Genomic DNA, 15,141 nt, shown 5'->3' on the forward strand with positions numbered 1-15,141 from the left:
AAGTTAGCAAGAAGCTCATTTAAAACAAATCGAAGAAAATTCTTTTTCACTCAGCACATAGTTAAGCTTTGAAATTCATTGCCAGAGGATGTGGTTACAGCAGTTAGTGAAACTGGGTTTAAAAAAGTTTGGATAAGTTCCTAGAGGAAAAATCCATAAACTGCTATTATGGAATTAATAAGCAAAAGTAGCTTGTGATTTTTCTAATGTTTGGGTACTTGTAACTTGGATTGGCCACTGTTGGAAACAGGATACTGGGCTTGATGGATCCTTGATCTGACCCCATATGGCATACCTTATATTCTAGTTACCAGTGGGCCAGCAGCATGCGGCTTGTGGCGTTTGGTGAGGGAGAGTCTGTGCTCTCTGTCCACTGAGGCCAATGGCCCTGGTCCTGGTGAATCCACTCTGCCACCCTGGGTCAGTACTGTTTCATTTTTAGTGGTGGCACCTTTACATGTTGTTACATTGCCAGGAGACAGCAACCAGCCTGAGTTACTTGGAAGGTACAATTGAGGAACCAATGACTGTGCAGGTATAGCTACCCAATTGATCCCAGTTGGAGCTTTTGATTTTTATATCTGAAACCCATAGATCTTATCTATCTTTAAAGGATACTAATGATGCATTAGAATTAGGGCATCCCGACAGTGAGGTTCCAATAATTAGAAAAGTAGTCCAAGTGCCTGAAACTAAAAACTCACCTGAGCTAAAAAATTCTAACTTATCCCTATCAATTAAAAAGCAGAATGAAAATACAAACAAAAAACAAACTTTGAAATGTTTGTATGCTAATGCCAGAAGTCTAAGAAGTAAAATGGGAGAATTAGAATGTATAGCAGTAAATGATGACATAGACTTAATTGGCATCTCAGAGACATGGTGGAAAGAGGATAACCAATGGGACAGTGCTATACCGGGGTACAAATTATATCGCAACGACAGAGAGGAGCACTCAGGAGGAGGTGTGGCACTTTATGTCCGGGATGGCATAGAGTCCAACAGGATAAACATCCTGCATAAGACTAAATACAAAATTGAATCTTTATGGGTAGAAATCCCTTGTGTGTCGGGGAAGACTACAGTGATAGGGGTATACTACCGTCCACCTGGTCAAGATGGTGAGACGGACAGTGAAATGCTAAGAGAAATTAGGGAAGCTAACCAAATTGGTAGTGCAGTAATAATGGGAGACTTCAATTACCCCAATATAGACTGGGTAAATGTATCGTCGGGTCACGCTAGAGAGATAACGTTCCTGGATGGAATAAATGATAGCTTTATGGAGCAATTGGTTCAGGAACAGACGAGAGAGGGAGCAATTTTAGATCTCATTCTCAGTGGAGCACAGGACTTGGTGAGAGAGGTAACGGTGGTGGGGCCGCTTGGCAATAGTGATCATAATATGATCAAATTTGATTTAATGACTGGAAAAGGAACAGTGTGCAAATCCAAGGCTCTCATGTTAAACTTTCAAAAGGGAAACTTTGATAAAATGAGAAAAATTGTTAGAAAAAAAACTGAAAGGAGCAGCTACAAAAGTAAAAAATGTCCAAGAGGCGAGGTCATTGTTAAAAAATACCATTCTAGAAGCACAGTCCAGATGTATTCCACACATTAAGAAAGGTGGAAAGAAGGGAAAACGATTACCGGCATGGTTAAAAGGGGAGGTGAAAGAAGCTATTTTAGCCAAAAGATCTTCATTGGAAGAAGGATCCAACTGAAGAAAATAGGATAAACATTGGCAAGTTAAATGTAAGACATTGATAAGACAGGCTAAGAGAGAATTTGAAGAGAAGTTGGCTGTAGAGGCAAAAACTCACAGTAAAAACTTTTTTAAATATATCCGAAGCAGAAAGCCTGTGAGGGAGTCAGTTGGACCGTTAGATGATCGAGGGGTTAAAGGGGCACTTAGAGAAGATAAGGCCATTGTGGAAAGATTAAATGATTTCTTTGCTTCGGTGTTTACTGAAGAGGATGTTGGGGAGGTACCCGTAATGGAGAAGGTTTTCATGGGTAATGATTCAGATGGACTGAATCAAATCACGGTGAACCTAGAAGATGTGGTAGGCCTGATTGACAAACTGAAGAGTAGTAAATCACCTGGACCGGATGGTATACACCTCAGAGTTCTGAAGGAACTAAAAAATGAAATTTCAGACATATTAGTAAAAATTTGTAACTTATCATTAAAATCATCCATTGTACCTGAAGTCTGGAGGATAGCAAATGTAACCCCAATATTTAAGAAGGGCTCCAGGGGCGATCCGGGAAACTACAGACCGGTTAGCCTGACTTCAGTGCCAGGAAAAATAGTGGAAAGTGTTCTAAACATCAAAATCACAGAACATATAGAAAGACATGGTTTAATGGAACAAAGTCAGCATGGCTTTACCCAGGGCAAGTCTTGCCTCACAAATCTGCTTCACTTTTTTGAAGGAGTTAATAAACATGTGGATAAAGGTGAACCGGTAGATATAGTATACTTGGATTTTCAGAAGGCGTTTGACAAAGTTCCTTATGAGAGGCTTCTAGGAAAAGTAAAAAGTCATGGGATAGGTGGCAATGTCCTTTCGTGGATTGCAAACTGGCTAAAAGACAGGAAACAGAGAGTAGGATTAAATGGGCAATTTTCTCAGTGGAAGGGAGTGGACAGTGGAGTGCCTCAGGGATCTGTATTGGGACCCTTACTTTTCAATATATTTATAAATGATCTGGAAAGAAATACGACGAGTGAGATAATCAAATTTGCAGATGACACAAAATTGTTCAGAGTAGTTAAATCACAAGCAGATTGTGATAAATTGCAGGAAGACCTTGTGAGATTGGAAAATTGGGCATCCAAATGGCAGATGAAATTTAATGTGGATAAGTGCAAGGTGATGCATATAGGAAAAAATAACCCATGCTATAATTACATGCTACAACCCAAGAAAGAGATCTAGGTGTCATAGTGGATAACACATTGAAATCGTCGGTACAGTGTGCTGCGGCAGTCAAAAAAGCAAACAGAATGTTGGGAATTATTAGAAAGGGAATGGTGAATAAAACGGAAAATGTCATAATGCCTCTGTATCGCTCCATGGTGAGACCACACCTTGAATACTGTGTACAATTCTGGTCGCCACATCTCAAAAAAGATATAATTGCGATGGAGAAGGTACAGAGAAGGGCAACCAAAATGATAAGGGGAATGGAACAACTCCCCTATGAGGAAAGACTAAAGAGGTTAGGACTTTTCAGCTTGGAGGGGGGATATGATAGAGGTGTTTAAAATCATGAGAGGTCTAGAACGGGTAGATGTAAATCTGTTACTCTTTTGGATAGTAGAAAGACTAGGGGGCATTCCATGAAGTTAGCATGGGGCACATTTAAAACTAATCGGAGAAAGCTCTTTTTTACTCAACGCACAATTAAACTCTGGAATTTGTTGCCAGAGGATGTGGTTAGTGCAGTTAGTATAGCTGTGTTTAAAAAAGGATTGGATAAGTTCTTGGAGGAGAAGTCCATTACCTGCTATTAAGTTCACTTAGAGAATAGCCACTGCCATTAGCAATGGTAAGATAGAATAGACTTAGTTTTTGGGTACTTGCCAGGTACTTGTGACTTGGATTGGCCTCTGTTGGAAACAGGATGCTGGGCTTGATGGACCCTTGGTCTGACCCAGTATGGCATTTTCTTATGTTCTTATGACATTTAAAACAACTGTACATCCCTATAAATCTACCTCTAATCATTTTTTCTTGCCATTTTCATTGCGCCTTTCCTTAAAATTTTTCTTCTAAATATTGAGCTTTTGTATTTAGTAGTAGTGATTTGGGGTCAGATGTACAAAGCATGGGGAAGAATAAGGCAGGGTGTAAATGCAATGAATGTCAACCATCTTCGAGTAGTTATAACTCACTGAGCCTCACTGATCAAAGCTTTCCCCGAAGACACAGGATAGCTAGGGAGTCCAGTTCTGGAATGAGGCCTGGTGCATGGTCCCCAGACAAGGATGTAAAAGATGGGGGGCGGGGGGGGAACCCATGGGTAATTGCAAATAAAGGCTCATAGCCCTAGATTTCAGCTCTAGATGCCCAAAAGAGCAGGAGGAAACTGCTACCCTCGCCTCAGCATTCAGGAAGAGGGCCGCATTACTGTTCACTATTCATATCAAGATAATATATTTTTATTCAACCTGGCAGAGAGAAACTGAAACTGTTCTAAAATAAAATAGGTAATTAAACAGAGGGAAATTCTTTTTATACAACTCTCTGGTGGCCTATAAGCTATATTACGTCACAGAGAGACAACATACATTAAAATATATTAAAATATAATTTACCATTTATTAGAAATCACAAGGTATTCACCTAACTAGACATTTTAAAATCTAAACTCACACATTCAACCACCATTCACTCACCAACATAAAAATCTGTATTGCACAAACAATATTCAACAATCCTGAATTACAATTAACAAATATACATCATTATTACTGCTTTAAAGTATCGTATCCAATTTTTTCAAATATTTCTTGACTTTTTTCTTGTATGTCATTTTCCTTCTCACTCCAAGTTATTGATTTCCTTGATTTCCTTGTTATATGTAACTGCTTTTCTGCACTTTTGTTCAAATTGTAAAGTCTTATTATTATTGCACCCCTGTTTCTTGTGAACCAGCATGATGGGACTATCGTCCTGAATGTTGGTATATAAAAAAAACTTAAATTAAAAAAAATTAAATTAATTAAATGTCCAACAAAGGATCTCCTTGTTTCGCCTTCCAATCAGGCTTCCTCAGGGACTTAATCTCAAAAAGCTGGTTGTTTATCTCTCAATATTTATGTCTTGAGACTTTTGTTCTTATACCATCACTAAAAAACTAAAAAACAAAAAAATTGTTTTATATTCCAAAAAGTCAATCAATATAAATCAATGACCATTATATCAACCCGAAGCTTACCTCTCATAAGGTACAAATCTCCACACAGTTCTCATTCTACCATCAGTATAGCTCAAGGTTATTTCCAGATAAACGTATCTTCCCAAACCAGCTTTTGATCACTGCAACAAATAGCCGAAATATTATACAAACCTTACCCCACGTAACTATATCCCAAATCAAAATTTTTACCCCAGTCTCAATTTACTCACGCCTCTCAATAGTGCAAAACATTACAACCAAGTATCACCGCTGGTTCTAATCCTTTAACGATTTTTCTCTGATAATTCATAAACCGTAATTCATTGTGGAACCTTGCGTGTTGTGCCTCATTTGTATCTATTGAAAACCAACAATAAATGATTCTTTACAATACATCCTTTAAATACAAACTTACCATTACTTTGTAGCACTCCCAAACCACAATCAATTTACCTCCGCCATACTTACACGTGACCCAACGAGGCGTTCTACGCCGGAAGTAGAGTAACGATGTTGAATACCCAAAACTTTATATACTACCCTCCAAACAATCCATTTCTCCACCCATTCAATTAGTTCTCATTCAAAAAAATGCATGCCATTCAATGGCATCATTTAGGCCCGATGGTATAATAGTTCGCCAATTAAAAATAAAATGTTGTTCCGTCCTTCTTAAAGCTCCAGACAAATCCCCACCATGCTTTAATATTACTCGTTTAATCACAAAAAAACGGATCTCGTCTACAGAATGATTTTTTAGCACCCAATGTTCTACCAAAGGGGCATGTTCTCGGCGTGTCCTAATGCGACTGCGATGCTCAATAATTCTTAAGCGTATTGAACGCGCCGTTTGACCCACGTAGATCAACCCACATGGGCAAAGTATAGCGTATACTACACCACTAGAATTGCAGTCGAATCTCCCGGGGATCTTGTAAGGATGCTTTAAATGGGAATGTTCAAAAACCTTACACACCATTACTGAAGAGCAGACCGAACAGGCCTCACATCTGAATTGTCCACAAATTTCATCAGGGTCTAATGGACTGTTATAATCTCTCAATTGTTCACGTAGTGACTGGCGCTTTTTCATCGCAAAAATTGGTGTCTCCCTAAATTGAGAATTAATAGTCAAAATATGCCAATGTTTTAGAATGGCTTGTTTAATACTCCCAGATTTTGCAGAATAAGGGATGGTACAAATCGGTCGAGTTAATCTCTCCTTAGTGTTCGATACAGGAAAATACAGGATCTACAGTATTTTTGGATATGAAAGTGTCGATTCATGAACACAGGTTGGTAACCAGTGTACATAGAAAACCTACGGATCGTAACACTTTATTACATTATGGGAGCTTTCATCCAAAAATGCTTAAAAACAATATTCCAACAGGACAGTTTCTTCGTTATAGGCGCTTGTGCAGTTCTACAGCAGAGTTTAAAGCACAAGCTTATCAATTATCGGAACGTTTTGTGTCCAGGGGGTATAGTAAATCTGTAGTGAAAAAGGCCTACAAGCAGGCATTATATTGAAACAGGGATAACCTTTTGATATCGAACACTAAGGAGAGATTAACTCGACCGATTTGTACCATCCCTTATTCTGCAAAATCTGGGAGTATTAAACAAGCCATTCTAAAACATTGGCATATTTTGACTATTAATTCTCAATTTAGGGAGACACCAATTTTTGCGATGAAAAAGCGCCAGTCACTACGTGAACAATTGAGAGATTATAACAGTCCATTAGACCCTGATGAAATTTGTGGACAATTCAGATGTGAGGCCTGTTCGGTCTGCTCTTCAGTAATGGTGTGTAAGGTTTTTGAACATTCCCATTTAAAGCATCCTTACAAGATCCCCGGGAGATTCGACTGCAATTCTAGTGGTGTAGTATACGCTATACTTTGCCCATGTGGGTTGATCTACGTGGGTCAAACGGCGCGTTCAATACGCTTAAGAATTATTGAGCATCGCAGTCGCATTAGGACACGCCGAGAACATGCCCCTTTGGTAGAACATTGGGTGCTAAAAAATCATTCTGTAGACGAGATCCGTTTTTTTGTGATTAAACGAGTAATATTAAAGCATGGTGGGGATTTGTCTGGAGCTTTAAGAAGGACGGAACAACGTTTTATTTTTAATTGGCGAACTATTATACCATCGGGCCTAAATGATGCCATTGAATGGCATGCATTTTTTTGAATGAGAACTAATTGAATGGGTGGAGAAATGGATTGTTTGGAGGGTAGTATATAAAGTTTTGGGTATTCAACATCGTTACTCTACTTCCGGCGTAGAACGCTACGTTGGGTCACGTGTAAGTATGGCGGAGGTAAATTGATTGTGGTTTGGGAGTGCTACAAAGTAATGGTAAGTTTGTATTTAAAGGATGTATTGTAAAGAATCATTTATTGTTGGTTTTCAATAGATACAAATGAGGCACAACACGCAAGGTTCCACAATGAATTACGGTTTATGAATTATCAGAGAAAAATCGTTAAAGGATTAGAACCAGCGGTGATACTTGGTTGTAATGTTTTGCACTATTGAGAGGCGTGAGTAAATTGAGACTGGGGTAAAAATTTTGATTTGGGATATAGTTACGTGGGGTAAGGTTTGTATAATATTTCGGCTATTTGTTGCAGTGATTAAAAGCTGGTTTGGGAAGATACGTTTATCTGGAAATAACCTTGAGCTATACTGATGGTAGAATGAGAACTGTGTGGAGATTTGTACCTTATGAGAGGTAAGCTTCGGGTTGATATAATGGTCATTGATTTATATTGATTGACTTTTTGGAATATAAAACAATTTTTTTGTTTTTTTGTTTTTTAGTGATGGTATAAGAACAAAAGTCTCAAGACATAAATATTGAGAGATAAACAACCAGCTTTTTGAGATTAAGTCCCTGAGGAAGCCTGATTGGAAGGCGAAACAAGGAGATCCTTTGTTGGACATACAAGAAAAAAGTCAAGAAATATTTGAAAAAATTGGATACGATACTTTAAAGCAGTAATAATGATGTATATTTGTTAATTGTAATTCAGGATTGTTGAATATTGTTTGTGCAATACAGATTTTTATGTTGGTGTGTGAATGGTGGTTGAATGTGTGAGTTTAGATTTTAAAATGTCTAGTTAGGTGAATACCTTGTGATTTCTAATAAATGATAAATTATATTTTAATGTATGTTGTCTCTCTGTGACGTAATATAGCTAAAATAAAATAGGACACATCTGTCAACATGTCTAAGGAAGTTTCCAGTAACTGCACCTATGAGCACCTCTGCCTCCAACAGAAAATATAATAGGGATGAAAATGAAACCATCAAAAACATAGATGTTAGGCTGTACTAGAACCTTATTCCTCAAAGCACCAACAAGGTGAAAACAGCATTTTAGCTTTCTTTACAAATACAAACCTTACTGTTTCTGTGAGCTCCTCCTCCAGCAGCAGTACACCATTTACTATTTTCCTGAAGCTAGCTCACTTCGTGCATGCCTACTGCCTCTATAGGCTGGCTGAGGGCAGCAGGAGAGGGTGACAGTAGGAAGGAAGCTGCAGGCACATGGCTAAAGAAGCTCCCAGATGTGCTAGTAAAGGAAGAGAGCAATCCTGCCTGCCTGCCACCTCATTTCCTCCAAGAGAATGATGCAGGCTAGAGCTAGGGAGTTTATTTGACCCTATTTCCACCCCCCCCCCCCCCCCCCCCACACACACACACACACACCCCTTTTCCTATTCTGGAAATTAAACATGGCAGTCCTGATAAAGCAGCATGCAAAACCAAGGAAGATGAGAGAAAAAGAAAACCAATATAAGTTGTTCTTAACTTTTTAAATAAATGTGTTCTCAGTTTGTGTGCAATGTGAATTAAAAAAAAAAAGGAGGAAAAATATTTGCTAGTACTGTTGCTTTAACCTAGCTGGTTTTGGTTACACACTAGTTAATAATTATACCAAAATGTCCATGATAAGAAGAGCCAATACAACTCCAGATGGTAAGGAATTATGGTGTCCCTACCTGATGCATAACCAATTGTTTGTAAAGTGCATGTATTGAGTACATTTCCTTGCTGAAGGGAGTTGGCAAATAGACCACTGAATTTCTTTCATGTATTCACTGCCTGACTTCAGTAAGGAATACAATGACGACATGTTTTTTGTTTTTGTTAAGTGTAATATCACTGCTGCCTTGTGCATCATTGTGCAAATATATTTATTTCCCAGGTGTTTCATGCCTGTATAAAGGAACTTGTCTATCTTGTTAAAAGTCTTTCACAAACTGGTCACATGATATACCTGGAGTGCACTGGGTTTCATGCATCTCACACAGCAAATTATTGCCCAATTTCTACTGTCTAATGTTTTGGTTTTTATTTTTTCAGTATTTTATGTATTGAAGATCAGCAAACTATTGTTTAAACAGTTTTGCCTACTGCAGTCTGAAAAATAAAATAATTATATTTTTGGAAATAGTTTCCAGCTGTTTTCTTTCACAATAATAGTTCTTAAATGAGTTGAAATGTTCTATTCTTAAAAAAAAAAAAAAAAGCAATTACCCTACAGCTTAAGGGTCCATGAGGCACAGTCAGCTGCAGTTGGCCCTGGCATTCAGAAATTAATGGGTCCTATGCAACCTTTTCTGGTGCTGATGGGGGCTGCTTATCAGCTAAGTTATAGCTGCACAATAAGGGTGCCAGCAGCTCCCATGTTTTGTTCAGTGTCACAGATTTTAAACCTGCAGTGAGGAAGAGAATAAATGTAATGGACAAAGAAATGCTTTGTTAAGCACACTTTAAAGAATGGGACTGCTAAAAATAAAAATGTTTGCATCTACTGTAATTTTCTAGAATACCAGAAACCATAGTATTGCTAGCACAGCCCTTTAGCTTTCTTTTCCTGCAGCAAACTTTCCATTATCTGGGAGTTTGCCATTGTAATTGCCTTGCAACCCTTATCCAGACTGTCTCCAGTTCTATTATCTACCTCCTATTGTAAAGGAACTGGAACTATACACAAGTCTCCAGGAGGAGCCTCTCAATTGCTTTCTAAAAGGACAGAAAAAGTTGCTTTAAATGATCAGCTCTCTTTTTACTGCCTCCAGCATCTGATTCACTATCTTAAACACTATTGCTTTATTCATCTCTCTCAAACCACTCCCAAGTCTTTTCCCTGTTCAGTTTTCCTCAGGGCAATCATTCTTTTCCACATCATTCCTCTGTTCAGTTACTGTTCACAGTAAAAACCAGACAAGTTCATGGAGAAAACACTGGATTTCTTTTTATCTGATGCTGTATATAGATTCTTTAGGAAAGGGCTCCTCTAGAGGGTTACATGATTCCCAAATACTGGATTAGGAATATTTTATGGAAACCATGGAGGTGGTGATTAGAAAATTTTACATGGCAGCAACTTATGGTGAGAAAAATTATCAGAAATGTAATGGAGAAGAGCAATAATATGTCTCAGAAGCGTCTATTTACAATAAAGACTAACAACTACAATTTTAAGGGAACTATATTACTCAACAGCTATGAATAAAACAAAAATGATTTATTAATTTTATTTATAGTCCAAACTTCCTTTCTCACAGCAACAAATGAAATAATACTAGATAGATCTAAAACAGACCTCCACCTCCTCTCCTCAGGCATTAAAGGCTGGGTATTTTGCTACTGCTGTAGGGTTCATACAAATGTTTCAGCTCACCTTCCTTATATAAATCGTATACATGAAAACAAATCCTATTTGGTAAATTCTCAATCTATAAATGCATCACCTAATCTAAATTAGGGCTTAGCCTTAGAAACTGTAATCCAATCACATCAGTTTCTATAGAAAAACTATAAATCATGCAGTTTAAAGTGCTGGGTGTTGCATAACCTTTGCCTCCCCCATTGCAGCAGCAACCAGAAATCTGACAGAAACGTGCACTATACCATTTTAATCAGCATTCAAAACAGAATTAAACATATAATAATTGGTGTGCCCACCATTAGCTTGCAAAATGGCTTTAAAACGAACGGGGTACGAACACAACAAATTTTGAAATAAATCACTATTTTCCAAATTGAATAAGATCAGTTCCAAATTTTGAGGCAAACTTTCAGTGGAATAACATCCCTGACCACTTTCCTTCAACATTAAATGCTCCACTTCATCCTTAACAATGGCACCAATGTTTTTGGTAGCGTTCAAGTCTAGAGAGTGTTGGAAACATGGACCCTTTGGCCAAGGTGGAGTTGGCACAGCCTGCAGGGAGGAGCCCTGCATGTCCCCACCATTGGCAGGTGGAGCCGATGGGTGCAGAGGCCCAACAGGAACTTCATTAATACCAGTTCTGATTCCCCTTAGGTTGAGCCCTTGGGTGCTGGGACCAGCTGGACTTAGCTGTGGGCCTCTGAGGAGGTGAAGATCCATGCTGGGCAGATGAAGCCAGCCAGCACAGCAGAAACAGGTCAGGCCACAATCTGGATAAGCAGTAGGGTTGAAACGAGGCAGCGATCAGAAGCAGGCGGAAGTCAGGCAGCATCGGGATTCGGTCCAAGGTCAAGTCAGAAGATCAGTCCAAGAAGACAAACAACAAGGAGGAAGACGGAGCCACAGGAACACAGAGGAGCACTGAAGGCAGATGGCTCACTGACGAAGGGATCCAGAGATGACCAGGACACAGAATGTGGAAGGCAACCATGGACTCAGCTACCACAGCGAAGACAGGATGCAGGATCAGGAAATAGGAACGCAGGCAAAGCACTACTCTAGGAGGAGTCGACCTATTGCCAAGGCACTGGAGGAGCATCTGAAGCAGCCTTATATGTGATCCAGCCTATGATGTCAGAGGGTGCCGCCTGACTGTTCCCACCACTGGCCCTTTAAATGTGGGGGAATCGGCCATGTATGTGCCTAGAGAAGCAGAGGAGATGACTTCCGGGAAGGCAGCCCAGGCCCTGATGTCCCTGCGGCCAGGGATGTGCAGAGCAAACTTTTATGTTCATATTTCTTATGTCCGAAAGGGGGTCCCACTTGCGGCCAATATGGACATAAAAAAAATCCAATGAGTTGGGTATATGTACATATGTGCAAAAAAAAAATTTAAACCCCCTCACCCTCCTTAATCCCCCCCCCAGACTTACCACAACTCCCTGGTGATCGAGCGAGGAGTGAGGACGCCATTTCTGCAATCCTTGGCGAGAAGCATGTGACGTCGGCGGCACGTCGAGTGACGCCGGCGTCACGTGATTCCCGGCTCGTTCGCGCCGGACGGCTCGTTCGGCCCAAAAAGTTGGATATGTGGGAAATCCGATCGTTTATGTTGGATATGTGGGAAATCCGATCGTTTATGTCGAATCAATTTTTTAAGTTAAAAAAAAATATGAGTAGCGTTTTACTAATGCGGTCAATCCGAATGCACACCCCTACCTGCGGCATCCTGTCGCGCCAGGAAGAGGATGGCTGGAGCAGCGCGGCATGACTTCTTGCCGCACTCTGAGGAGGCAGCCATGGGGTAGCCGTCAGGAACAGCTGGGGAGATGTGGCACAGGGAGACCACGCAGCTGGTGTCGGCCAGCAGGTAATGATGGGGGGGCCGCAGAATGAGCCCACGGTCCGCCAAGCATAACAGAGTTCCCTGGCCAAACGTCGTTACCCCAAAAATCAATACTATTTTCTTTAAGCAGTTGTTGTGCAGCATTGGCTCACATGCATGGCACCTTATCATGGACAAAAGTAGCTTTGCTTACTACCAAAACGTTTTCTGGAATACTCAAAAATGGGATAGCATTTTTGGCTAAAATTATATCCCGAAAATAGGCACCATTGCAAGATTCCCCACATTTTTTGATTACCTATGTTTTCTTCGCTGTAAACATGACAAAACACCAATGCAAGAAATAACAACCAATAATGTTCCTCATCACTAATTTCATTCACAGTTTTTGACCAAACAATCATTTTGAAAATTTGGTTTTCGAAATAACCAAATGAAAAATTAATTGGAAGGAAACCCTCTTCATCCCAATTTCATAACCAATTCACCAGCCACTGCCTGTCCTGGACATCGGTTTCTGTTTTCAAAGGTTCTTAAATAACATAAAACATCTAGCTACCAGCCCTGACTCGATAACAATAAACTGTTCCTCTATCAACTTTTTTCCTACTCTCATCCAAAATTGTTTGTGCCACCTGGTAACAGCTTTTTTTCTGCTTGTTGCTGGAGTTTTCAATAATTGTTTGGCTTTATTGAGACAATTTTAATGGTCAGCCGTCATCAAATTCCATAAAACACTCATTGGCAGTCTTGCCCCATGTCCAGCTTTTGCTTTGACCTAATTTTTTGGCAATCCACTTTTTCATAATAAAGGTTACACCAGCAACATGTGCCTCACGAAATACAATACACTTAATTCAATCAGACAATGTTATGTTCTGGCCATAAATAATAAATTTAAGTAATGTGTAAGATACTGTTAAATTCCAAATTGAATGGCCTAAGAAATGGTACAAAATTGTATTAGCGGAATAATCCAGTGGGGCTCTAGTGGAGGAGACAAAGATATGAAACAATTACTGGGTGTTGCATTAACAAACACACTTAATTTAAACCCTGGAGGGGTGAATTATATCCAGTCAAAATATTCCATTTCCATTTATTAAAATTTCTTAATTGCTCAACACAATGAAGGCCTGCCCTGAGCAATGAACAAAAATACATACATAATCAATTTAGCAAAAACAGAAATACAAATAAAATACTTACGATCATACCTGGTTTAGCAAAGAAAATATATCACAAAAAATACAATTATAAAATTCTCACAAAGCTAAAATTCTGATAAATAAAACTCAGCCTTTAAAATGGAAAGTAAAAAGAATATAAACTCAAAAATATCATAATTTAAAGTAACATAATTTAAACAAATAGGGAAGAGGAATAGCTTAGTGGTTAGAGCAGTGGACTATGAACCAGGAGACCAGGGTTCGAGTCCTGCTGTCGCTCCTTGTGACCCTGGGCAAGTCACTTTACCCTCCATTGCCTCAGGTACAAGCCCTGAATGTAAACCGGTGTGAGAGCGAATGTCGGTATAAATAAATATGTTTTAATTAGCTTTCTAAACTCTTTCAGCGAGGTGGATTATCTTAATTCTAAAGGGAGAGAGTTCCAAAATATAGGCCTAGCAACTGAGAACCCGCACTCTCAAGTGATATGAAGCCTCGCTACCTTCGGGGAGGGAATATCAAGGGGGATCTCGATTCCCTCCACTGCTTTCTTGTGATACAGAATTTTCTTGTTCAAACATTTTATTTGGAAAGGAATTGCCATGTACACCTATTAAGTACCATAAAGCATTTACATAACATTATTTTATCAATTTTACATATAGATTCTTTCTTTAGTCTGGAAATACATAGTCACAATTTTCCAATTTTTCTGTTCCTTTCTTAGGAAAGAAAGCAAAATAAACTCCCCATTCCCTTCTCCAATTGTATATTATGGTTAATAAATACTTTTTTTTTAATTAAAACTTTTTTCACACAGTTTACATGCCCTCAACTTTTCTTTATTGGAACAAACATGAAAGAATGAATATGCTTTCTAATAAATTATTTGCATTGTCTGGTCTTTTGTTTTAAATTGTGTATATAAGTTGTAAATCGCTTAGGCATCTGTACGTGATTAATAAATAATAACAATTATATAAATGTGGAGTTACCGGCTTCTTTCCACAGCTGAATATTTACAGGAGAAATAGCTGCTCCCACCACCACCCTTTGCCCTTACCTGATCCCCCTCCCTGGTTACAGGTCAGGGCCGTGAGGGGAGAGCTCGCGAGGGAAGTGGGGGGTTACAGGGGGGTCAGTTCGCACCTGACGGAGGATTGGGCGTGAGGCGGCCGGAAGTGACGTCGCGCTCCACCTGCTGCCCGCTGGCACGAGCCCGGCGCAGGGAGGAGGCGAAGCTGGAGGCGGGGCGGACCGTTGGTTGCCGAGGCGGAGGTGAACGGTCTTCTCGGGGGGTCGGGATCGGTCCGTGCCCAGCTCGTTGCTCGCCATGGGTTCTGTCTGGGTCTCCGCGACTCTGGCGTTGCTGTGGCTGCTCTGGCGAGGTGAGTGATGGGGGGGAGAGTTCCGTGTGAGGGGCGGGGGTTCTCTCCCTCTCCGGTACGGGGCTCGGTTCTGCGTGGTCGCTCCTGCCTCCACCACGGTGCTGAGGGGTACATGACCTCGG

General features: G+C 39.9%; 1 protein-coding gene and 1 long non-coding RNA gene across 5 annotated transcripts in view; one reads left to right on the forward strand and one right to left on the reverse strand.

The window, feature by feature from the left end:
- Positions 1-14,785, reverse strand: part of LOC115076875 — a 39,811-nt gene extending 25,026 nt beyond the window's left edge. For both annotated transcript variants that reach the window (XR_003852891.1, XR_003852892.1), the window contains exon 1: positions 14,695-14,785. This is a non-coding gene — a long non-coding RNA (uncharacterized LOC115076875). The remainder of the gene's footprint in view (positions 1-14,694) is intronic.
- Positions 14,693-15,141, forward strand: part of CXADR (CXADR Ig-like cell adhesion molecule) — a 95,455-nt gene continuing 95,006 nt past the window's right edge. Inside the window, exon 1 of one of the 3 annotated variants that reach the window (XM_029578850.1) lies at positions 14,693-15,019. In XM_029578850.1, the coding sequence (XP_029434710.1) occupies positions 14,965-15,019 (55 nt within the window). In that variant the 5' untranslated portion in view covers positions 14,693-14,964. The remainder of the gene's footprint in view (positions 15,020-15,141) is intronic. The other 2 variants (XM_029578851.1, XM_029578849.1) reach the window with 2 other exon arrangements.

Source organism: Rhinatrema bivittatum, chromosome 15 (assembly GCF_901001135.1).
Source record: "Rhinatrema bivittatum chromosome 15, aRhiBiv1.1, whole genome shotgun sequence".
Classification (NCBI taxonomy): domain Eukaryota; kingdom Metazoa; phylum Chordata; class Amphibia; order Gymnophiona; family Rhinatrematidae; genus Rhinatrema; species Rhinatrema bivittatum.